Source organism: Chrysoperla carnea, chromosome 1 (genome assembly GCF_905475395.1).
Source record: "Chrysoperla carnea chromosome 1, inChrCarn1.1, whole genome shotgun sequence".
In the NCBI taxonomy this organism is placed as follows: Eukaryota; Metazoa; Arthropoda; class Insecta; order Neuroptera; family Chrysopidae; genus Chrysoperla; species Chrysoperla carnea.
In genome coordinates, this window is record NC_058337.1 from 131,780,518 (window position 1) to 131,805,713 (window position 25,196).

At 27.2% G+C, this 25,196-nt stretch overlaps 2 protein-coding genes across 2 annotated transcripts in view; one reads left to right on the forward strand and one right to left on the reverse strand.

Annotated features, from left to right (window-relative positions):
- LOC123305478 (sodium leak channel non-selective protein) overlaps positions 1-25,196 on the forward strand; it is a 111,813-nt gene that overhangs the window by 3,003 nt on the left and 83,614 nt on the right. Inside the window, exons 6-14 of the mRNA XM_044887201.1 lie at positions 40-429; positions 847-1,176; positions 1,507-1,713; positions 1,819-2,024; positions 2,104-2,229; positions 3,147-3,332; positions 3,501-3,680; positions 3,884-4,136; positions 4,207-4,374. Coding sequence (XP_044743136.1) covers positions 40-429; positions 847-1,176; positions 1,507-1,713; positions 1,819-2,024; positions 2,104-2,229; positions 3,147-3,332; positions 3,501-3,680; positions 3,884-4,136; positions 4,207-4,374 — 2,046 coding nt within the window. The remainder of the gene's footprint in view (positions 1-39; positions 430-846; positions 1,177-1,506; positions 1,714-1,818; positions 2,025-2,103; positions 2,230-3,146; positions 3,333-3,500; positions 3,681-3,883; positions 4,137-4,206; positions 4,375-25,196) is intronic.
- Positions 14,766-21,240, reverse strand: LOC123305480 (cuticle protein 19-like). The gene is made up of 3 exons (XM_044887202.1): positions 21,217-21,240; positions 16,256-16,342; positions 14,766-15,404 (listed from the first exon to the last, which is right to left on the reverse strand). Exons 1-3 carry the CDS (start codon positions 21,229-21,231, stop codon positions 15,153-15,155), a joined length of 354 nt encoding a protein of 117 aa, XP_044743137.1. The 5' UTR covers positions 21,232-21,240; the 3' UTR covers positions 14,766-15,152.

Sequence of the window (25,196 nt, forward strand, 5' to 3'; positions counted from 1 at the left end):
CCAAAATTTTTCTGGTAAACCATTAATTTTTTTTTACAGATTTTAACAGGTGACGATACCGGTTGGAAATTAGTTACAATCGATGAAAATAAACACGGTGGTATGGCCCCAGAAATATGCCATAATATTTTACGTTCACCACATTTCCGTTTAATTGTAATGGTCATAATATTGGCAAATGGTATTGTAACCGCATCGATGCATTTTAAACATGATGGCCGACCAAGACATGTTTTCTATGAGAAATATTACTATATTGAAGTAGTCTTTACAATATTTTTGGATTTGGAAACGCTGTTTAAAATGTGGTGTTTAGGATGGCGTGGCTATTATAAACATTCGATACATAAATTTGAACTGTTGTTGGCGATTGGGACAACAGTTCATATTATTCCAAGTTTTTATTTGTCTGTATTTACATATTTTCAAGTAAGTGATTTTTATGTTTAAACACAGTAAGAAAATGATTCCCAAATAAAGGTACGAAACCTGGCAAAGTTTTTGAAAACTTATTTTAAGTTGGTTGAATTTGGGATAGTTCTTTCCTTATTGAACCTTATTGGCAGGGATGAAGTATCTATGTCTTGCATCTGAGAGCATCTTAAAATGATTTAAAAATCAGCAAATTTTTAGCTTTTACGAAGATGAACTACTAGTAATCGCAGTTACCGCAATCCCTCTCAGGTGTCAGGCATACTTAAATTATCCCTATCGAATTTCAATAAGAAAAGAAGTATAAAAAATACAGCCGCCTTGAAATCAACTTTTTCGTGATGTTTCTCACTCTTGTACCAATATTTTAAATCTAATAATACTAAATTAATAAAATATAAAATAATTTTTCAGGTATTGAGAGTGGTTCGATTGATAAAAGCATCACCATTATTAGAAGATTTCGTTTATAAAATTTTTGGTCCTGGTAAAAAATTAGGCAGTTTAATTATATTCACAATGTGTTTATTGATTATATCATCAAGTATATCAATGCAATTATTCTGTTTCTTATGTGATTTTACAAAATTCGAAAGTTTTCCCGAAGCATTTATGTCTATGTTCCAAATTCTAACGCAAGAAGCATGGGTTGAAGTTATGGATGAAACTATGTTACGTACCCAAGAGACCTTAGCACCATTGGTTGCAATTTATTTTATTTTGTACCATTTATTTGTCACACTAGTAAGTTTGATTTTTATAAGGGGTAATTTCGAGGGAAATAATAAATTTCTAGAAGTTCAAATTCGAACAGAGAACATTAGAACACTTCACGGATCGCAACTCTGACTTGTCAGAGCTGCCCGCACATTGGCCGATTGGTCCTCCGAGCAAGTCTGCTAACCCATCTGGCTCATTTGTCAGTCTGGCTTATTGTATAAAAATATATAATAACTATCGTACCTTGTTAGTCAATCACCAGAGTTATCTTTGTCTATAGTTTTTGTCATGCTGTAATTTTAGAATTTAGTATATTCTGTAATTTTTGAGTAAAAAGAATTCTTGGATTTTTAGATTGTGCTCAGTTTGTTCGTGGCAGTAATTTTAGATAATTTGGAATTGGATGAAGACATCAAGAAATTAAAACAATTGAAATTTCGTGAGCAAAGTGCAGAAATTAAGGAAACATTACCATTTCGATTACGAATCTTTGAGAAATTTCCAGATAGTCCACAAATGACCTCTCTACATCATGTTCCGTCTGATTTCACTTTACCAAAGGTATTAAATCTTAAAACTTAAATGGTCAAATTAGACCAATTTTATAAAACCTGCGCGAAAATGTTTGGAATAAAACATAATCTTCTATTTTTCGCAAACTTTTAGGTTCGAGAAAGTTTCATGCGTCAATTTGTTTACGAAGTAGAAGACGATGAATCCGCTGATGGTGTTAGTAAAAAGCTGAGCGAGGAAATTTTTGATTCAAAGGTTGTTTATCGAAAACAAAAGCCTTTTAAAATGATTAACGATTTACCAAAAGTACGAAGTGCGCCTACGAAATTACGAAAAGCTGTTATTACTCACATTATAAAGTAAATATCGTTTATTAAAATTGATAAAAAAATTTATGAACTCTTTATATTATCATTTTGGTCGGTTGTTAATTTTTAGTGATTCGAATAATCAACGTTTAATGTTGGGTGATTCTTCAATGATTCCAGTACCTGGGGGGAAAGGTCCTTTAAAACCACAAGGTACTATAAGTAGTGTTAAACAACTTCGAATAGATCAGAAAAAGTAAGTATTTATTTTATGTTATTTGGAAAATGGATTATTTTTTCCTTGAATTATTTTGCGATTTTATTATTTTTATTTTTTTTAAGTTATAGCTTTATTTTCTCAAATTGAGTTAAAAAATGAGTCTTTTAACAATAATATGGATTCTCTTTTTAAGCGATAGCATATTTTACTTGAGATATTTTTTAAGTAGATTACGGATTCATTTCAGGATATTATGAAAAATTATCAGTTTTTGTTTAGTTAACTTTTTTTTTAAGTAACTTTTGTACTTAAAAATAAATAAATGGGCTAAGCTAATTAAAAATAGATTGTAAATTACCTTATTTATTGTAAATCATGCTTAAAATGAACAAAAATTATAAAAATATACTCAATAAAATAATATTTTTAAGTAAGTTGCTGAAAATAAAAAAAATGGCGGATTTTGCATTTATATGCCAAAATAGAAATTGACTTTACCGGCCACAGAATGAGCGCAGTATTTCAAAAAATCTAAAGAAAAATACTCAATATACATTTACGTATTTACCGTATTTTTTTCATAGTGCTTTAATAATTTTGCAATTGAGATTATAAAGCTACTTGTGATAGTTGCAAATAATTTAAGTTCTTTCCAAAGCAATTTTTGAATGATAATTATATAATTTTATTTGTTGCAGCAGCTTTTATAATATTTATTAATAACCTTTCAGTTTTAGCAAATATTTTTTTTAGCGAAATATATATGATATTTGTGCCGTAAAGCTTCTATACATTAATTATATGGTTTTTCTGTTTGTGTTTCATGTTAATTGCGTTGGCTGGGTTTTTTAAATGCTAAATTTCCCAAATATTTAAATACGTAAATAGAAAAAAATTGTGATAAATTTTGTAAATCAAAACATAAAAATTTAACAAATTCAAAAATCTTTTAGATTTGGTTCACGATCAATTCGTAGAAGTGTTCGTAGTGGTTCCATAAAATTGAAACAAACTTATGAACATTTAATGGAAAATGGTGATATTGGTGCAATGAATCGGGTGAGTTCTGCACGAGCAAGACCACACGATTTGGATATTAAATTGTTGCAAGCGAAACGACAACAAGCTGAAATGCGTAGGTAAGTTTAATCGAAGCGGATGAAATTGCTGTAATTAGATAAGGGAAATCTGAGAAAAGCGGGCAGCGACCTTCAGAGAGTAACTCAGAACTATTTCTTCTTGCCCGAGCTCCTTTTACATAGAAAAATGATGTACGTAGCTAAATTTAAAGACTCTTTTGTTTTAAGGAACCAACGTGAAGATGACTTGCGTGAAAATCATCCATTTTTCGATACACCTTTATTTGCTGTTCCAAGAGAAAGCAAGTTTCGTAAAATATGTCAGCTTATTGTTTATGCTCGATACGATGCACGTTTAAAAGATCCATTAACTGGCAAAGAGCGTAAAGTGCAGTATAAAAGTTTACAGTAAGTACTTTTCTAACCCATTTTGATAGTTGCTGATCAAACCAATTCTAAATCACAATCAAGTATTTTAAGGTATTTTTATCGGAGTGAGACAGAACATGATATTTAAGAAAGACAGAAAACATAACTGGCTGATATCTGCTTTTTCTGCATGACTACTCTGTCTACCTGACGCCATGACTAAGATAATTCTTTATTTCTAGTAATTTTCTGGGACTAGTAACATATTTGGATTGGGTTATGATTACCATGACAACGTTATCATGTTTATCAATGATGTTTGAGACACCAAGTTATAGAGTCATGGAGAATGTTGCTTTACAAGTGGCTGAATATGGTTTTGTCATCTCAATGAGTTTGGAGCTAGCATTAAAAATTTTAGCAGATGGATTATTTTTCACACCAAAAGCGTATATTAAGGATGTTGCGTCTGTCTTAGATGTTTTCATTTATATTGTAAGTATGATCGAATGAAACCTTTTCCGAAATCTCCTGCATTTTATATTTTTCTACAAATTTTATTTAGGTGAGTTTGGTATTTCTGTGTTGGATGCCACATCAAGTCCCACCAAATTCTCCAGCTCAACTCATAATGATTCTACGCTGTGTTCGTCCGTTGAGAATATTTACACTAGTGCCACATATGCGAAAAGTTGTTTACGAACTGTGTCGAGGTTTCAAAGAAATTTTATTGGTAAGTGATTTACTGAATTTCTTTTTTCATGTATGTAATTTTTTTTACTGATTACAACATCCAATTTGTTGTAATATTTCTTTATCATTTTTCAATTATTAATCGTTGCGTGCAAAACCGAATTTACCGTAGTCTTGCGTAAATATTTATAAGAACAATTTCCATTAATTATATAATTACATTCATGATTTAATATTATTGTGTGGAAACTCATAGTACTTAAGATTTTAAAGTTTACAAAAATGCTTTTTAAAATGGTTTTCGCGTGTTAATTAAAAACTAATTAATTAGGTAGGTATTTGTATACAAATAAACATATTAACATTGAACAAAAATTCTGACAAATTCAGTTTAAACAATAAAATAGTTATTAATCATAAAATATAATATTATTTAATTAAATAATATAAAACATTGATCGGTTTATATAAAGATGTAATGGCAGTCTTTTTCATAAATATTTTAATTTTCTCCTGAATCAAGAGAATTTTCTCCTGAATCAGGAATAGATGGGAACAAATAAGCTAACAAATTAGTCAAAATGGATTACTCCACTAAACGATGCAGAATCATTTTTTGTGAAAAAGCCAAAAAACTCAAAGCCAAAGCTTTAGAGAGAAAAAAGCTTCAGAGTGTTTGCAACTGAGGAAAAAACATCTGCGGATACTTTCTGGTCTACTTATTAGTCACTGTAAACTCAATAATCAGAACAATCTCTGCAGATTTTGTCATGGAGGAAATCGGAATACACATTTCTATGAATACGAAAGTCTCTCTCTCTCTCGAATGACACTATCCTTCGAGATGGACTGATTTCCACTCAAGTGAAATAAATGCAGTGCCTCAAGAAAATCTTACAATTTATTAAATTTCGCATTTCGGGAGTACTTTTGAAGCAAAGGAGGTACAATATAGATCAAATTGGTCATACACCATATGAAAATTTTTGTGGATATTACTATGACAGTATCGATGTGAATCGGCGGACGAGTCAATGCAATGTTGGCTCCTGATCCATAGACAGTATCGGTGTGAATCGACAGGCAAATCAATGCAGTATTGGCGTCTGATCCATACTGGTTGGCGATATCCACAATATTTCTGGTGGATAGCCCTATTCAATACTGTGATATTACTTTTGCTAACATATATACTTTATGTATCTGTCTCTATACCATACCAGCATTGTAGTAAACGCCATGCATTTCTTATCGTGTAGTACAAAAGATCTGCTAAGACTTTCTTCTGACTCTGATCTAATTTAATCTAGCCCATTTGACAATTGATTTAATATTTCTTAACTGCGTTTTCTATTTCGCTTTAGTTTTTTATCTCTTTTCTACAAAAATGAAATGAATTATAAAATCATAAAATAATATTATTTCCCGTGTACAGATAGATATAAATAAATAATTACACAAAAAAAAACCATTAATAAAAATGTTGTTGCTTAGCACTTATAAAGCATAGCGTTTGTTTCTTTTGCATAAATTATTTATACTAAGTGTAAGCAGAAAAAGACAGCCCTATTGAGTGCATCCATAAGACTATCCTTTTCAATTTATCTCGAGTGTAAAAAGTGTTTGCCAAGGAAAACATACCTAAGAATATGATAATATGAAAGTCTTTTTAAAGAGTAACATTTCACAAAAGACTTTGAAAAATAGATTAGATTCTTATAAAATGGTGATTATTATAAATATTTGCATTTCCTTATTTGCATTCAGAATAATTGATTTGAAAAAAAATACAATAAAGTATTTAATGAAAAAGAAAAAATTGAAAATTATAATGTGTGTAAGTATGGTATTTTTTAATAATAGTGGAACGGAATGTCGGCCCTACTTATTTGAAAAATTTTTTTTTCTATCTATTAAAACAATGGGATACAATTAAGTTTCTCTGAGTAGTAAGTAATTATTTTCAATGTAAATACTTTAGAAGGTAGAAAATTATAATCGGCACTCCCGAAAACGAAAAAAGAAATAATTTTCCGGTCTTTTTATTCTTAACTGATGTTTTTTTGGCCAAAATTTGGCGATCAATCCATAAGCTAAATGATAAATTGATAATCTAGACAACAAATTGAAGTTTTATATGGCGATTAGAACTAGGTGTCAAAAAAATAGTTAAGTTTGTAAAATTATTTAGGCCATTTAATTATTTAGAGTTTATTTAGCTTTTTATATTTTTAAATTGTGCCATGTTTCCTAAATGGTACCAATACAGAGTTGTCAAAAACGTGCATTTATACTGTGTGTCTGATTATCACTGTTTGGGGAAAACGGTATACTGAAAATGTGTTTGAAAATCAGCAATGAAAAGGAAATTTTGTCAAAATTTTGCATCAAATATGATAAAAAAGTAATTTCTAACGTAGATATGAGACTTTTGCAAACATTTCTAAATCCTCAAGTATTTGTATCCTATTTAGTTAGTAAAAATTACGATTTTACGAAAAAATTTAAGTGAAACCTTCCAGCGAGTTGACCATATGGTAGAAAAAGTTATAGCAAATTTGTATAGACATTTTTTTTTGAGAAATTTGACCTATATTAAAAAATTTTTTGTAAAATATAATATATATTCTTCTGGAGAGGGCCATGGTCGTTCATTTTCTAAGAAGGCAATTTATCTTCTGAAGATTACTTAAAAACACCTCTGAAATTACATCATCCATTTAAACAGCTATTTTTCCCAAACAAATATGAAATAAAATAGGATTCTGGAAATACAGTTCTAAATGATTATTTTTTATTTAAACAAAAAATACGTTTTGTACCTGAATTTGTTTGTGTTCATTTAAGTTAGTTATTTGGCAGTTTGGGGAATTCTTTGAGAAATTTAAATTTTTTTCCAATTAATTAACTTTATATTGCAAGCAATATTGTATCAATAACATATGAGATATAAATTGAAAAATATTTTATAATACAAAAAAAAGTTTATTAAATTCTTATTTTAAAACATATATAAATTCGTAAAATATATTAAATATATAAAATTTATTATTAATTTAACGTAGAATTACGATTATTATACAATAAAATACAATTATATATGAATGTATAATATTATTATTATTATTATTAATATACAAAAATTTATTGAATGAATAATGAATTAAAAAAATTAATCAACCAGAAAATATAATTATTTATTTATTTAAATAGACAATTTACAAAAAAAAGAAATATAAATAGGTATAATAAAAAGTTTTTGTAGGTACAATATGCGATGTATGTAATGCTATGCATGTATGTACGAATTATACTTTTACCTTGTTCGATTTATATCCATAATAATTTTGTTAAAATTTAAATACCAATACAGTATCCGGTATTTTATTTTTGGATCAATCGCACGGCTTTAATGTTTGAGGTATTATGGTTTTTTTTTTTAAATATAAATTTTACTACTTTTCCAATAATTGTAATGATAGGTATACGTCTTCGGGAGTATACATTTATTGTATTATTAAACTCGACAGAAAAGACACTGGTTGACTTGCATTTTGTTAAAATATATCCCCTTCAAAACCCACAACAAAAATTTTTTTTATTTTTGAAAATATCGAGAAATTTTTGTTTTGGTATTTGATGAAACTCGATGGATGGGGTAATTTTGATCCAAAAAGTATAAAAATCAGGTAAATTTAATGATTGGATGCAGAGTTTCTGAGATATCGCAATATTTGGATCGATTTTAGTCTGTATCTTAAAAACTATTCGACCAGTCATCAAATATACCCGATTTTTGTACGTTTTGGGTCAAAATTACCTTATATACTGAGTTTTATCGAAATTGGAGATTAAAAAAATTTCTCGATTTTTTGCAATTTTTTTAATAGTAACCCCATGAAAAAATCGAGGAAATCGGAAAAAAAATTTTGTTAAAAAGAGCGAAGAAAAGGTCAAGGAGTGTCAAGGGAATTGATCAGCGTCATGAAAGAAAAAGTATGCATTTTGATCAGAGAGTAAAATATTTCGAAATCTACCTTAATTTTCGAAATATCGATAGCTAAATAATTAAATAAAATTTTCAATGCAACTCGGTGGATGGGGTAATTTTGATCCAAAAAGTATAAAAATCACATTAATTTAATGATTGGACCTATAGAAAGTTACAATGTCAGCGAGTATCATGGTCAAAACTTCATTTAAAAAAATTAAAAATTAAAATCCATAAAATTGTGAACAAAAGTGAGGATAAGTGAGGGCTATAACGTGATAGTCTTTGTTTTAAAAAGGAGAAATTGCCCTGCAAAGCGGGTGGCTATCTGTTAGTAATTGCATAAATCCGATTTAAATTTTAATAATAAATTTATAGATTAAAATTTCTGATTTATAAAATTTAGAGTGTACTGCAAAATTGCAGTGTATTGTCCAATTAACCTTAAGGTTTTTGATAAATTTGTAGCAAATTTTCCGAAATGGAATGTCTATTTGTTTTCGATAAAAACATTTTACATACAAAATACAACATTATCCTAACTAAATTAACAGTCGATGTTTATTCTTTATATAGTTATGTGAATTTGAAAGTGCAAAATAAATATTATTATATTACTTATAATATTTTTTTTATAAATTGATCGCGATTTTAAATTCTATTTATATGTATTGACCGTGTTTTAATAATGATCATGCATAGTAAAAGGGTCACGCTATGCCAACACTATTATAGCGCTGCACATTTACCTATTCTGACTGTGTACTGTCAAATTAAAAAATATAAACAAACATGTTACTATTTTGTAATAGATAATCTATTTATTTTAATATGTATATTATTATTTCATCTAAGTATTCGATATATTATATTTTAATATTAATTATCATTCGTTCGTTCGTTCAATTTTGTATAAAATTTATGAATGTAATGTATTATATTATTATATTACATATATACAAAAATTACAGGGTGTCACGTAAAACATGAAGAACAGGATATAAGGAACAATATATATTGGGCTATACCAAACGGATTAAGTATAAAACAGTGTGTGTGTACTTATGTACACGCGTTAGAAGTTATACTTCTTCGGCGTAACAAGATAAAAATCTTTTTAAAAATTTTATCTTTTGCCTTATTTTACATTTGTAGAAAAAACGACATTAACAATAGAAAATAGAAAAAAGGTATTTAATACATTAAAAGTTTTATTATAATGCATTATTTAGTTAAATAAAGTTTATTTAATATACGTAGATGTCCTTACTTTTACTTTGTTGGTACCTTTATTTGAAAAACTAAAATGTTAACTATAGCTAACTTCATCATGTCGGTTTTTCGTGACGGTGTGCGCGCGCATCGTAAAAATTTACCCTCATCATTTCTGCCTAACGCGCCAAAAGAAGTATAACTTCAAAAAATTATAGATTTAACAGATAATTTTATTTTAAGCGTGATATTTAATTCACAAATTATATAATTATTAGAAGACAGTACCGTTCGAGCTTTTTAAAAAATTTACAATTCTAATATAATCTTCAAATAATCTTCTAAACTAAAATAATCATCGCACCAACATTTCTCTCATATCACTTGAAAACTTAAACAGCCTTCCATATTGTTTTGTAAAAAGTTTGTTCATTCTCCCACCTTTCGCTTTTAAAAATAAAATAAACAAGGAAAAACAAACAATTGACTGAGTTAAATGTTGAAATACCCTGTATAGAAAGTTTTGAATGTCAGTGCTTGCATTATTTTTATCAATTAGGAGACTTTGGGGAACGAGACGAGGAGAAAAACCAACACAATTAAGACGGCCGATTTATTTGGTTTTCAAAAATTTCGAAAACTTTCTAGAATTTGGTTTTGTTTTTCGAGAATGTTCTACAAGACCACTAGTTGAAGATACCTGCCAATTTTCAACTCTTTATCTTGTATAGTTTTGGAGAAAATGGATACAAATTTTGTCCGACAATTACGACAAAATGTTTCAAACAAAAGTTGTATATTTTTTTATAAGAAACATTTTTTATATTTAAACTTTTGTTCTATCTCTAACGGTTTACAAGTTCGGTCCTATGGACTCAAGATCTTGGCCTATGTGGGTCACAAACTCACTTTTTATGAACACTTGTACCAAAAATTTGTTGGTAGCATCATTATTTTTAAGCGATACAAACTTGGGATTATACTTAGTATACCTTGATATATATTACATATATAACAGAGTATAAAAATGAAGTTTAATGTTATCAGAAACAGCTCAATGCGACGTAAAAATGGAACCATTTCATTTTTAGTGGGACTCCCTGTATAATAGAATCGTTTTTCTAAAGTTCGTGTTTCAATAACTTATTTACATCAATTTTTGTTTGTTTTTTTTTAAAAATCGTTATATTTTATTTAACCACTCCTAATTATCTAAAACATTTATTCAAGAGAAAAAAAATTATGCATAAATCGTGCATTTTTTAATACGCTAAAGGGGCCATTGTTTTTGAATTTACAATTTATTTTTCAGAAAAAAAAATGTAAACATTTAAATTTAAATATTACGATTTGTGAATTTCATATAACAAAAAAAAATTAATCTGGGTTATCGAAATTGATAAAATTATAGTGATCTAAATATTACCTCGAGTTCAAATTGTCCTTCGTAAATATTGAACTGTTAAATTGCGAAAATATTGATTTGGGAACATAATTGGAAATATAAAATTATAAAATAAAATTATACACACTAGGACAAAAAAAATTAAATAAAAATTTTCTAATTCGATAAGATTTTAGCCAATCGGTAAATCAACTCGATTTTTGTAGTCTTTTTCATCAAAATTAGTCTGTACACCAAATTTCTTCAAATTACGAAACAAATTGTTGTCAAATGAGTACCTATATTTGAGAAAATTTCAAAAATTGAAATCTTTTTTTGGTCTCAATTATTAGAGCTATTCTGACCGAATAAACTCAGAAATCTCTTGTATAATTAGGCGTGTAGTTTCTAAAAAATCGACGTAAATCTTACTCAAGAGAGTCAAGGGTGTACGATTCTTGTCGATGAAGGGTAATTTTCCGGAGCACTCTTTCTTCAGAGACTTCACCTTTAATAACTAAATAAATAAAATTTAATGAAGTTTGCCATAGTTTTCGTTTCTTCTGCTATGTTTTATTTTAAGCACGTTGTTTATAATAACAGTTTTGCATATAATTTACCGTTCATCCTGTACAATTAATGTGAATCTAACTTTATATAATTTATTTTTATGAATTAAAAAACAGAAATTATTATATTACAGGTAATTGAATATAAAACATAATCTTGTTAAATAAATTTTTTAACTATTTGTATTAATCTTTATCGAATACAAAACAAACTATATAATTCAATTTATTGGAAACGATATAGGTAATAATTCGACCTTCGTATTTTACAATTGGTGTTTAAAAGATGGAAAAGTAAAAGTTTTGTAACAAACAAACAAAAAAATTATAATTTTTTTATGAAGAAATTTTTTAATTTATTTTTTTGTTTTTTTTTTGTTTTGGGTAATTTAAAATTCTATTGTTAACGAGGAATATTCAATGAGTACCTAGGTTAATGTTGATGGGACATTAACTTATAGATCTTAAGCCGGGCGAATCGTTCGACAGTTAATTAAGGACAACTCGAACTTTGAGAGGTTATTTATCGTGTTTAATGACCATAATTATCATGGCCAGAACCTTCTCTTTCAGGTAGAAAAGCTTTAATTGCCATCTTAAGCCGGACATATCGTTTTGCAGTTAATTAAAGACAACTAGAAATTTGAGAGACTATTTATCGTGTCTAATGACTAAAATTTCTATGACTAGAGACTTCTATTTCAGATAGAAAAGCTTTAATTACGTGCTGATGGATTAAAATTGAAAAATATTTAAGATATGCTATTTTATTAAAATCAAAAAGTTCCATTTTGATAAACGGTTCCATAAATAGTACCTACTCATCCGTCTCCAATTTGATACTCCGGTTTTAAGCATAAGTCGATAATAAACAATTCGTAGCGCAGGGGCTGCTTAAATATAACACATTTTTCTTAAAATCGAATAATAGTTTCAATCGAATCATTTTTAGTTTTCCAAGAATTACGAAAACTAAGTGTATAGAAAAAAAATCACAAGGGTACTTTTTGGCTTAAAACTGGTAAAATGCAAAAATTAGTTCTTTGGGCGTACTCTGCCCTATTGGGGTCGATATTCTCATAAGAAAAACAATTGAATAAAAATGGCAAAAAACATTTTGTCTGACATTCAACTCTCTGATCTCTTTCGAGTTCATTCTGAATAAATGTTTATTATTTTTAACTTGTCACGAAATTAAAAATTTTCCCGACTCCTTGAAAAATAAACAAGATCCCTTGGAATTTTCAGCTTTTCTGATATGATTGTCAAATGTTACGCCTAGTCTTAGATCTATTATTTATTAGGTCTACTAGATATTTAGTTTAAAATCACATAGGTTTAAGGTCAGAAAGTCAATTCATTTTTATTTAATTCGCAAGTGGTGTAATCATAATTAGAGAGACACCTTTATATTGTCTTTTTCATTTGAAGCACTAAACATCAATCATTTCTTAATATTCTTTTGTTTGTTTAATTTAATTATTTGTAATTAAATTTAAAATTTGTGAAATTTAAAAAAAAAATATTTATAATGAGAAAAAAGTGTAATGATTATTTTATATTTTATTAAAAAACGTTTTTTAATTAGTGTACCAATTAAGGTATAGTTGTACTCCGCTACAATATTGTTAAAAAATTTTCATTATACGCAAGGTAAGAGTATAAAAGTTTGTAGTGTAATGAGATATAATTTTTGTCTAATACAGTACCGGCAGAGACTTCATATACACAACTTCAGTGTATGATCAGTTGTGTACAGTACTTCTACTATAGCTGTTTCTGTTACAATCACAATACTATACTATAGTTGTCTTGTCCACACTTTCCAAGATTTATAAACTTAATATATTTCAATCTCGAAGCAACTGTCTTGAAACAAATTACTCAAGGTATAGCAACGAAGAAGAATCGAAACGTTTGGAAGGTATCAAAATTTCTAAAAAAAGAAACAATGAAACTAGCTTCGTTGAAGGGAAAAACGAATAATTTATCAGATGCAAATTTTTTTGATTTTTACTTGCTGGTCTTGCCTGATTTATACCATGCGTTCTAATATAAAATAGGATCTTTCATCTCTAAATCATGGAATCTATCTTGTTAAGGGTATAGGTATATTTTTAAGAAAAATGTTTTTTTTTTTACAGAAGTTGCGTCAATTATTAGGGGTAATATATCTCCAATAGTCTGTGAAGTTTTTCATAAAGTAAAAAGGTTTCAAGGTGAAATGATGGTCAAATTCATATTTCTAAAAGGGATTTTTTCGGCACAATTTCTTAATCTCATAAAGCTAGCGTTTATTTTAAGATGCCTGACTTTAAAATTTAAAAAATTTTAAAAATGTTAGATAAATGTGGATTTTACCTTGTAAATCTCTCCAATATAAACCTGGAAAGTAAGCTAGTAAGGACACTCTATATCAAATCACCTTCAAACAAACAACAAATCATAATCTGTTCTTCCGTTTAGGAGATACGATGCCACAGACAGACGCGTTCAACTTATGACAGCCCTCTTCTTCCCCGGAAATCGAAATAAATCGTATTAAAAATCCCACTAAAGTGGTTTGGATACGTTGTTTCTTTTAGAAGATTATCTGGTGCGGTGCTAGGCAAGGGCAAAATCAAACTACTACTAAACTAAATTTTGAAAATATGGCCTTTAAATGACTATAAAATCAACAATTTTTGCAATTTTTTTCGGGAATAATTAAAGAAATATTCAAAATCCAGTCGTCTGAAAGTCAACTTTTTCGAGAGTATTAGAGCAATTACCACAGGTGAGCGATTTTTCTGGAAAATGAGAAATATATTCTCTATTCAGTATTCTGACTTTAAAATTTCCTGAAAGTTATGAAATAAAAAAACAAAATATTTTTGTAAAAAAATAAAAGTGTTTATTTGTGATTTTTTTTTAAAAAGATTAAGATAAAACATAAATAATAAAGATAAATATAATACAAAATACAAAAAAGGTATCTCAGAAATGGATAAAGACTTGTTTGAAACTGCTGATGGAACATTATTAAAAAAATAAATCTTCACATCTACACATTTACAATAATAAAATTGTACAAAAGAAAATGAAATTTTAACATTATGGGAAACAAAGTTAATAAACTTAATTTTAACAATTGTTTTAAATGATATTAATGAGACACGATTAACTCAGAGAGAGATTAAAATCGTAAAATAAATTACCTGACTCTGACCTTTTCCACAAAAGGAGTGTCATCATATTTTATTTATTATGTCACGATTTCATTTTCTTTTATACGGTATGTATTTTTTAAAACTGTACATACATTTTACAGTCCTAGAAAATACAACCTGTTTGTTTTTAGTCATGGAATCCCCCTTAATAACAACTTAAAGAACAATAAAAAAAATTAATAGAGATCATTTTTAAAATAAAAGATGTAAACATCAATCTATCAATTCGAATAATTTTCTAGATCTACATTGAACTACCATTTTAGATCGAAAAAAAATGGAAAAACAATTGAAAATAACTAGAAATATGTGTTTGGAAAACTTTTCGAATTGATTTTATGTCTACAAGACTTTCTTTCTTTCAAAAACAATCAACAAGCCTTTATATATGTAATGTCTAGATGTCATTCGCCATATTGATTACGTCATAATATCCTTTAGGTTTCTGTTTTTTTAATAGTGACCATGACCAGCCTCATGTCCGTATAATTGTGGATGTGTTGCATGTCCAATTTTCTTGACAACGGCATTGAAACCAAGATGTGGGTCAGATGTGTATTCTACAATACGGGTTGTGCCGTCTGGTTCAACTAAACTGTATGCACCTTGGACATGACCTCCTGGGCTACGATGTTCCCATTGTTGTTTGTGGTCACCGGTATGTGGATCACTTACTGCGTAATCGTATTTGTAATTGGCTGGTGCCTGTGAAATGTAAATTTGCAGAAATTAGAAACGATTTTTTTTTGTTGTGTCTGCGAATGGTTTAGAAATATTGTTTGTACAAATGAAATTTGGTACATGATTTCTAAAAATTTCTAAAAATTATGTAATTAAGATTATCCAAAAACAAAATGATTTATATGAAGGATTTCCTTTATTGAGAACAACTTTCACAGTAGAGTTTCGATAATCGGGACTCGACAAAAACCAGAGGTGTTCTTATTACTGGATTTGTTCCCATTACTGGGAATGTATAGCAAAAATCATTATTAGATTTTAACGCTAAGATGTCAGCGTCACGAGTAAAATAAATGTAATCAACTCAGCTGACTTTTTCATTGAATTCAAAGGCAAAATATGCCGACTTTTTCTATATTTTAATGTGCTGTACTCTTTTATATATTAATGGTATGTGCGTATGGCTTACACTGTAGATTGTAAGCAAACATTTCTGTTAAATATTATGTATCTATGAGCATTGCAAACTATAGTTCTTTTTTCTATCGATAGATAGAGTCTTTTTTAGTATTAAAATCCAATAAATAATTATAAAGTATTGCAGAAACGGCATTGGAATGTATGTATTTAAGTGAGACTGTACACAGAATTAAAAACGTGTTATTGTGTTGATATTATGTGTACACAGGAATTAACTGCGAATTATATTACATGTATATACAAACAAACAATAACATTTTTGAGTGATTGTATTTGGAATATTCCCAAATTCAATAGATTTGTCGTAAATTCTTACTTAAAGATCAAGTATTTATTTTGTACTGGCATTGAACTGAGTATTACTTAGACAATGAATTTGTTGATTATGAACTTACATGGTAGTCAATAGCTTCTTCATGTGGTTGATAGTAGCCTGCATAACCAGCTAAAGCAGTGGCGATTGTACATACGAAAACAAATGCCTGGAACAGAATAAAAATATAACAGTTAGGAAAAATTTAAGCTTGAGATATTCATATTTAGAGAATTCGTTTAATCTTTGAGTTAATGTAATGTTCGAGTTTTAATTTATAAAAGTAGAAATTTTGTTTACTTTTTAATCTACAGAAGATGGAGCGAAATTATCGATTTTCTATTCGCAACATGTTAAAATTCTAATTTTTTAATGATTGAAATACCTTAAAATACATTTAGTATTGTTATAAATTTCAAATTTTGAATATTTCTTTTTTTCTATCAAGTGAAAAATTTTAATGAATGAAATATTTTCAATTTGGAAATGAAATATAGTCAAATGGATATTAGTAACTATTTAACAAATTTTAGTGAGAAAGCTATTAAAATTAGATTTAAGTATGAAATTACAACTAATTTAAAACATTTTACTTTCGTGTACCTATATGTTATTAAATAATGGTTTTAAAATTATGAACCACGATTAGAGAGTATTTATTACATGGAAGTCATGTTTTAGATGTATAATAATCCACTATATTAAGTATCTTATTTTCTTCCTAGTCTTATCTAATCACATTTTAATATGTGAATAATACAAAAAGTGTATTGAACATGCTTAATAAAGGTACAGAGTGTCCACTTATCTACAAGAATTAAAACGATAATATCGAAAATTTAAAGTTAAAATTCCACGAGTATAATTTAAAACAAAAACATTTATTGATTTTTGAGTTAAGACGTTCCGATACCAAAACGAAAGTGTTACCAAAAAACTGAAATTTTGTGCGTCAATTAAGGAGTATTTAATACGCATTCTGTATAAATTGGAATACCTTAATTTTCGATGTGGTACAAAGGAGTGCAAAAGAAGGCCAGACTAGAGAATTAGGTGATTGGTTAAACAAAAAATTGACTAATTTTTATATTTATCATGTGTAATACACAAAGTATCAAGACAATTAATTGGGACAATTAATTGTCATTTTTATTAGCACCTTATCTACAAAAGTTAATAACTTCTGGTCAAAATCAAAAGATAATAAACTGCATTCAGAAAACTAGGAACTAAATTGACTAAAAAATATAATTTTGATTCCATAGAAATAATAAATAAAATATTAAAAAGTAATATTAAGAATCTTTTTTAGTTTTTCGTGAAAGAGTAAAAGGCCATTCTGTATAAATTACATTAACGATAATCTAATATGCAATATGCATTCCGTGTATATGTTTCAAAAAATAAATACAAACATGACTAAAAATCAAAATAAGAATAATGTCGGAACTATATAAATATGTTATAAATAAATTGAAAATAACAAAAATAAATTATTTTTTAATTTACAATTTTTATAAATAAAGTATTTTATTATTGCATCATTTATTTGTCATTTTCTAAAACAATCATCTAACTAATATGTCTGTCAATTTTGAATTGTATTATATTTGCTTATAAAACTGCAACATTTCGCATACATTACATGTCTTTTTTGTTTTTGTTTTCATGACAGAATTCTCTTGTATGAATTGTTTTTTTTTTTTTTGTTAAAATCACAATACCGTGAAATATAGTTTATTATTAAAAATCATGGTGTCTTTTATTTTATAGATCGTTGTAATAATAAATATGCGATAAGAGTAAAAACAGGAAGCAATCTATAACAGCGGATAATTGTTATAAATAATATTTGTTTGTGTAAATAGAGCCAGAATACAAAGCAATGCCTTTTCTTACTACCACGATTAAATATATATTTTCTAATAGCCAAGGCCTGAAGCAAGCTAAGTAATACAATCAATTTGATAATCATTTACTGATAATTTCTCTTAATCGCTATGAGCCGTGCTACTAGATTGTTTTAGCTGTTTTAGCAAAATTAATTGTACTGATAAAAGTACATTTGTTTGTATTTTGGTTTTAATCACACAAACAAGTGACTTAAAAATGACTGAGATGCTAAAAGATAGAAATTTTACGAAATTCATGCAAGTCAGTATCTGAAAAGCTAGGACACATTCGAGAATTTTCTGGAAGGAGATAAAGATAAAGTTGATGTATACCGACGTGCCTATGGCTATTTAATATTTAATTAACACACTATTATAGCCACAATTTAAGTCCAACCAGAATGAAATTGGCTACCTAAACTGCATTAGTGCTTTTGAAGTCATTCAGGCTGTTCGTTACTGAGCGAAATTGGGACAAATACAAAGAAGGTGATACAATAAAGATGAAAACATAAACTTTAGAATTTATCGGTTAGAAGAAAAATAAATTTTTACTACATTTTCTTATCAGGTCATATTTTCTTTAACAAGTTGTAATTTTACTATGATATTTCAATTAAAGATGTTTCGGAAAATCTTTGTGTAATGTTACGAAAAATTTGGTTAAACCATGCAGCTTTTTTGTAGTGAAATAACATATTCTGTTCCACCCTGTCAATCTACCCTTGGATTCAAATCATGATTTGAATGCAAGTACAAGCGAATCATACAAGTTAACGTAAGGCCTCCGTAATTTTAAAACTAACAGAAATTGACGATTTTTTAATAGAAATTATCTTAAATAAACATTATAATTTTAACGAAATTAAAATAAAACAATTAATAATTTCATTTAATAATAACTATATAAGTCTAAAAATATAAATAAATTAGTATTCACACGCAATAAACATGGGTAGCGTAAAATTATTCAAAGAATGTCTTTCATTAAAAATAAAATAAGATCTTCATTTATTAATTTTAACAAGTGTTGATTCATAAATTGTCTTATATTTTAAATACAAGGTGTCTCAAAATTATGTACTATCGCGTCTTAAAATTCATAATCTAGGAGAGAGTAGACTCTTTTAAATCGTACCGAACGGTTTTCTCCTATCCAGTGGCTTTTATAAGAAAAAAATTTATTTCGGAGATTGAGGTAGTATAAGCGCCAAGGAAAGTTTAGACTTGTGGTTGAAAATATTTGTACCTTATTTTCAACTTTGATGATGAATTTTGTTATAACTTTATGAATGTAGACAAAAAATATAAATTTTTCGATATTTGCCTTGGTTTTCGAAATATCGAAAGCTAAGAAACTAAACAAAATTTTCAATTTTCGATATTTTGAAAATTACTCTAGATATAGAAAAATTTCATTTATTTTTCGTCTTATATTGTCAAGTTTCATCATTATTCACCATCTACCGTTTTCCCATAATATTAATATTAAATATGTCTATTTTTAAAGTCATTTATTTATTTAAATAATCTGACAACCTCCCTAACTTCATATAAAAATCAAGCTTTTTATCCAAAATTGCCCTGGCCCTCGATTTGTACGAATATAGCTCTATAGTTATATCGGTGATATTACTTAATGATTCCGGAAAAAAATGGTTTTTAGATAAAGGTATTGACATCTAACTTTTTGCAACTTTCTGTACCACAATAATCCGTAATACAAAAAATTATTTCTTAACTCAAATTATAAAATTTTAATGCGAATAATAGAAGACAGAGTTACAACGATAATATTTGCGATTAAAATACGAACGAAGCTGATATATAAAATTACAGGAAATGTTCAATTTTAGTTTAACACGTTTTTTTTTTAGATATAAATATCTATCATATCTCAGACACATAGATTGTAAGTCTATTGTAAATCTATTAAAAAAATTAAACGGTCAATTACACACGTGTATTGTATAAAATATATTTATGACGTGTGTTAAGAAATAATATAAGTATTTGTATAAATGTTAAACGTAACGAATTTATTAAATTATTTGAGACTGACATAATTCCCTAAGGTTTTGCACGCGTTTAAAAACTTTTATTTGATATATTTTTTTGTAGTACTTGATTTATTTATATGCGGTTGAACGATTCCTAAAGAAAACACTGAAATAGTTGAAATCATGTATGAATACAAATCTTCACGGAATTGAATTACTATCTCTGATTTTATGGCTCATAATTACTTGAACTAAACCGAAAGTTGTTGTTTTGTTAAAAATTACGAACGACTTGAAAATATATTTGTAATAAGAAGTTCGTTAGATATTTAAAATAAATTTTTCTAAAACTAAGCTTTCTTAAAAGTCGTACAAAGCTTTTGGGAGCAAAATATTTTCTTACTGGGAGAATTTCACTAATTTTTGATAAAAAATACTAAACAATACTTTTATAAAAATTCTAGAAAAACTGATTTAATTTTCAATTAATACCAAAGAAATTTATATTTAATGATTTTATTTCAATCCTAATATATTTAAAATTTTTAAATTTCTAAATTAATTTAATTAGTACAGTTTTTACTTTTTTGTAAATATTCCGATTTTGTTTTTGAATTTAATTCTTTCTAAACCGTTTAAAAATTTATTTGAAATACACAAAATTTCCAAAATATATAATTAAAAAAATAATTTACGATGAAATATTCAACGTTTTAAGTCTTTTGCATTTGTTTGGACAAGCCAGAAATTTCAATGTGACCGATGAATATTGAATTTTTATAATAATATTGTCGTTTTTCACTATCAAAGCATTTCGAATTCTCATTATATTAACTCGATCGAAGGTATTTATTTCAATAACTATGTCTCAACTCGAAATCAACAATAATTCATCCTCGATCGAAGGTGTTTTATATTTCAAATTTTAAAAATTTCTGTATGTCTTTCGCTAGCTAAATAATTTCGAATCTTAGTTTATTTACTTAAACTCTATCCAAAATCTTAGAATGCACTTTTTTCACGAAATAAGATTATCCGTCAAATATCGCCTTAAAACTCAATTCACTTTCAATAATTTAAAAATCTCTAAAAATCCTTATTTTGTAAAAAACCGTATAAAAACTTAAAATCTCGATACAAAAATTACTTACAAAAATTCCGTTCATTTTGTAGTTTAAAAATTAAAACAAAAATTTTTTAAAAACCGAAAAAAGAAATTAAACTAAATAATACTTTTTTTGTAAATTTCCAAACACAAACTGATACTGGTATGATGTTTGTACGGCCTTATAAATAGTAAATTCCGCCACCATAATAAAAATTATTTCAAAAATATAAAAAATATATATAAATATTTATATAAAATCCAATATGTATAATATAATATAAGTATGTTCTTTTTCGATTCGGTGTATAGTACACTAAATGAATAAGAAAAAGATGCAATATTATATTACAATGTACTGAGATATCTTTTTCAGCGTAAAAAGTGTATTACACTTTTATACAAAAAGAACATATTTTGTATTCTTTATTCTATATGATTATTATAGGAGGTAAAATGTATATGAGAGTTACCTGTGTTAATCAAATAGTGGGAGACTATTATATTATGAGTATATGTTCATTATTACAGTATGTATCTTTTACAATTGAATATATAATTTAATAAGAGAGATTAATAATACTTTAACCCAGAGTAAATAATATAAAAAATAAATTGTATGATAATGGTGGAAGCACAGATAACATTCATTTCTGTTGCAAATAGATATGATTAATGTACTTTTTTGCGCTTCCACCATTTAAAAATCTTTGAAAGTATAACTATTTGGAATAGAAAATAGCAGAATTTTTCCGGTAGTATAATTTAGTAGTAAATGAAATGAATTTTCGTGTTTTTTAGATTCAGTTCAGTTATGTGCCCCAAGTGGTATACTTTTTATACAGCTAGATGTTTTTATACCATGCATATATGTAATATGCAAGGTATAACTAAGTTTGTAACGCTTATAAATATTGATGCTATGAATAAAATTTTGATATAGGTGTTTTTAAAATCCCCTAATTAGTCCATTTTCGGTTGTCTGTTCGCCTGTCTGTCAACACGATAACTCAAAAACGAAAAAATATATCAAGCTGGAATTTATAGCATACTCAGAACTTAAAAAGGGAGGTGGAGTTCGTAAATAAGCAACATAGGTCAATCGGGTCTTGGATCCGTAGGACTCATCTTGTAAACCGTTAGAGATAGAACAAAAGTTTAAATGTAAAAAAAAATTCCTTATAAAAAAATAACCAACTTTTATTTGAAACGTTTTTTCGTAAACATCACTGTTTGCCAGTGAGTGCGAAAAGTAGGCGTAAATTGTATAGTATGTATTATATGGGAATATCAGTTATGTATGTGTGACATGTTTGTATGTGTAATGTGATAGAATAGATTAAATCAGTCAATTGTTTGTTTTCACTTGTTTTTTTTTTTTTCAAAATAATGTGAAACATATGAAAAAACTTGGAATTTCTTGGTCGAGAGCCGTGCTTTTTCGACATGCAGTTTTGTAGTCTAGTTTAGTGCAAATGAGATCAAGTGCAAGCTTAAAGGTACATCATCGTCGATGCTAGTTGCTGTATTATCTGTTCTTGAGTTTTTTGATCTTGATCTCTCAGATTGTCAAAGTCAGTCATATGATAACGCGAATAATGTATTAGGGATTTATTCGGGCTTACAGGCAAGAATTCATGAAATTATATCTTGCAGAACATGCTCCTTGTGCTGCTCATTCTATGAATTTAGTTGGAGTTCACGCAGTAGAATGCGCTCCAGAAGCTGCTTCATTCTTTCATACAGTACAAACTTTATACAACTTTTTTACTGCATCGACGCCTCGCTGGGAAGTCTTACAGTTTCATACTGAAAAAAGAATTGCGTTAAAATCTTTATCTGCAACCAGATAGTCAGCTCGTTATGAAGCGGTTCTTTTTTCTGCAATTAATTAGTTATTCTAATTCTTAAAAAATAAGATACCAAAACTATTAAAATAAAATTTCAGTCATAGGGCGGAATTTTCTTCAGTGCCCCAGGGCGGCAGAAATTTAAATCCGGCCCTGATCATCGAACTCACTTAACACTATATACAATCATAAACAATACCACCTGTATAATGTTACATATATAGCATAGGATATATTATTATTTATAATAATTTTATATCCCTTCGCATAATACATGAATTGTTTCTTTTTATTCACATATTTATATATGTTTATTTTTATATTTTTTAAGTACCTACGATAGCTCTAAATACAGAGTCATATTCAAGTGTGATTTTAATTCTATGTCTTTTAAAAATATAAATTATTATTCCTTTTAAAATTCCATTTAATTGTTTTATTAATTTAGTAATAAATATATTTTATTTTATTTATTTGTTGATTGAAATTGTGTGAATTTTTTTTAATATTGTATATTTTGAATTATTTACAAATTTTCGTAAAGTAACCAAAAATCTACAAATTTAATCGATGGAAAAAAGTGCATAATTTCTAGTGAATTATTTAAATGATAGAAATATTTGTAATTTTTTTTTTTTAAAGGTTTTTATTTGTGACTAGTTTCGAAAATATAGTTCGTTCTTCAAGCAAAATTATAACGATTTGAATAATTTTTTGTTTTTTGTTTTGAGGGAGGAAATGTGTTTTTGAAATCTTCATTATAAAAACAAAAATTTTTTATTTTCAAATTTTTCTTCTTATTTGAATATTTTAATGAATTTTTTTTTATGAATTAATAAAAATTAGTTACAATTCCTGTAATGTATGCACTTTTACCAAAAAAATGTTGAAAAATCGTGGTATAACAAATCATAAAAAATTATTAAAAAATTTAAGTTAGGGTTTAAAATCAGTTAATAATTTAGAAATTAGTACCAAAACCTTTTTTATTTAAAAAAAATGTACAAATATATGAAATCAAAATTACATGTTTCAAAAATATCGAGTTATTTAATGTTTCAGTATCATTTTAAAAAGTCTGTAATATTTTATTTCAAATTACATCATTCTACGAAACTCCCAAAAAGAATATTGTATATCCCTAAAAATTAAAATTATATATTTTTATGGTAAATAAATTGATAAATATTTGCTATAAATAAATAACCTGATGAATGAATGAATAAATGACTACAAAAGTATAAATTCTAAAGTTATTTTTAAGCAAATGCTTATTTATAAGACCAATGAATGTTTGGTTGTTTGATCGAACAGTTTTCGATCGGATTTGTTTTTTTTTGGAAAAAATTGACGAACGCTCTCATCAATTACTTAAAGATAGCAAAACGATAGAAAGAATGTGTTACTGTTTGAATTTTGATTTGCATCAGTTCAATCCTTCTATCGGCATCAAAAGGTTCCTGTGAGTTTCTTGCTATAATATAGGGTTTAAATATTATCGGAATTATATGATGGATAAATTCTCGTTAGAAATCAGACAGTACCTTCCAGGTCAAGCTATATGTTATAATAAATCTCTATGTAGCGAATTTCGCTGTTAATTTTATTTATACATCTTTCTATACAGAAAAAAGTTTTACAAATGTCTTTAAATATTAGACAATATTAGTAAATGTCAAAACATAATTTTTCAATTTTTTGACATTAATTAGCATTAAAAATTATATAATTTTGTGTTTTTTTCTTTAGTTCGTTTGACATAATATTAATGTATAAAATTATTTAAAAAAAAAATGCTGCTAATAAATCTTTAAACGACATACCATTACTATCCTTAAAAGATAATAGTTGTTTAAATTGTTAGTTCTGAATTTAGAATTATGAATTTTGGTGACAAAGAGCTAGGGTTCGATTCTTTACTGTGACACTTGCAATAGTTTTTTTTTTTATAAACACATAAAATTTGTAATTACAAAAAGATTTATTAATTAGTGGTTGAGAAGTAATGTATTGTTAACTGACTTCAAACAAAAACGGAGGAGGTTATCAATTCGACTGTATTTTTTTTTTTTGTTTGTTACCTCAGATCTTTTGACTGGGTGAACCGATTTTGATGATTTTTTTATCTGTTTGAAAGTTGGTGCTTCCCGTTTGGTCCCATTTTGGTCCAGTTCTG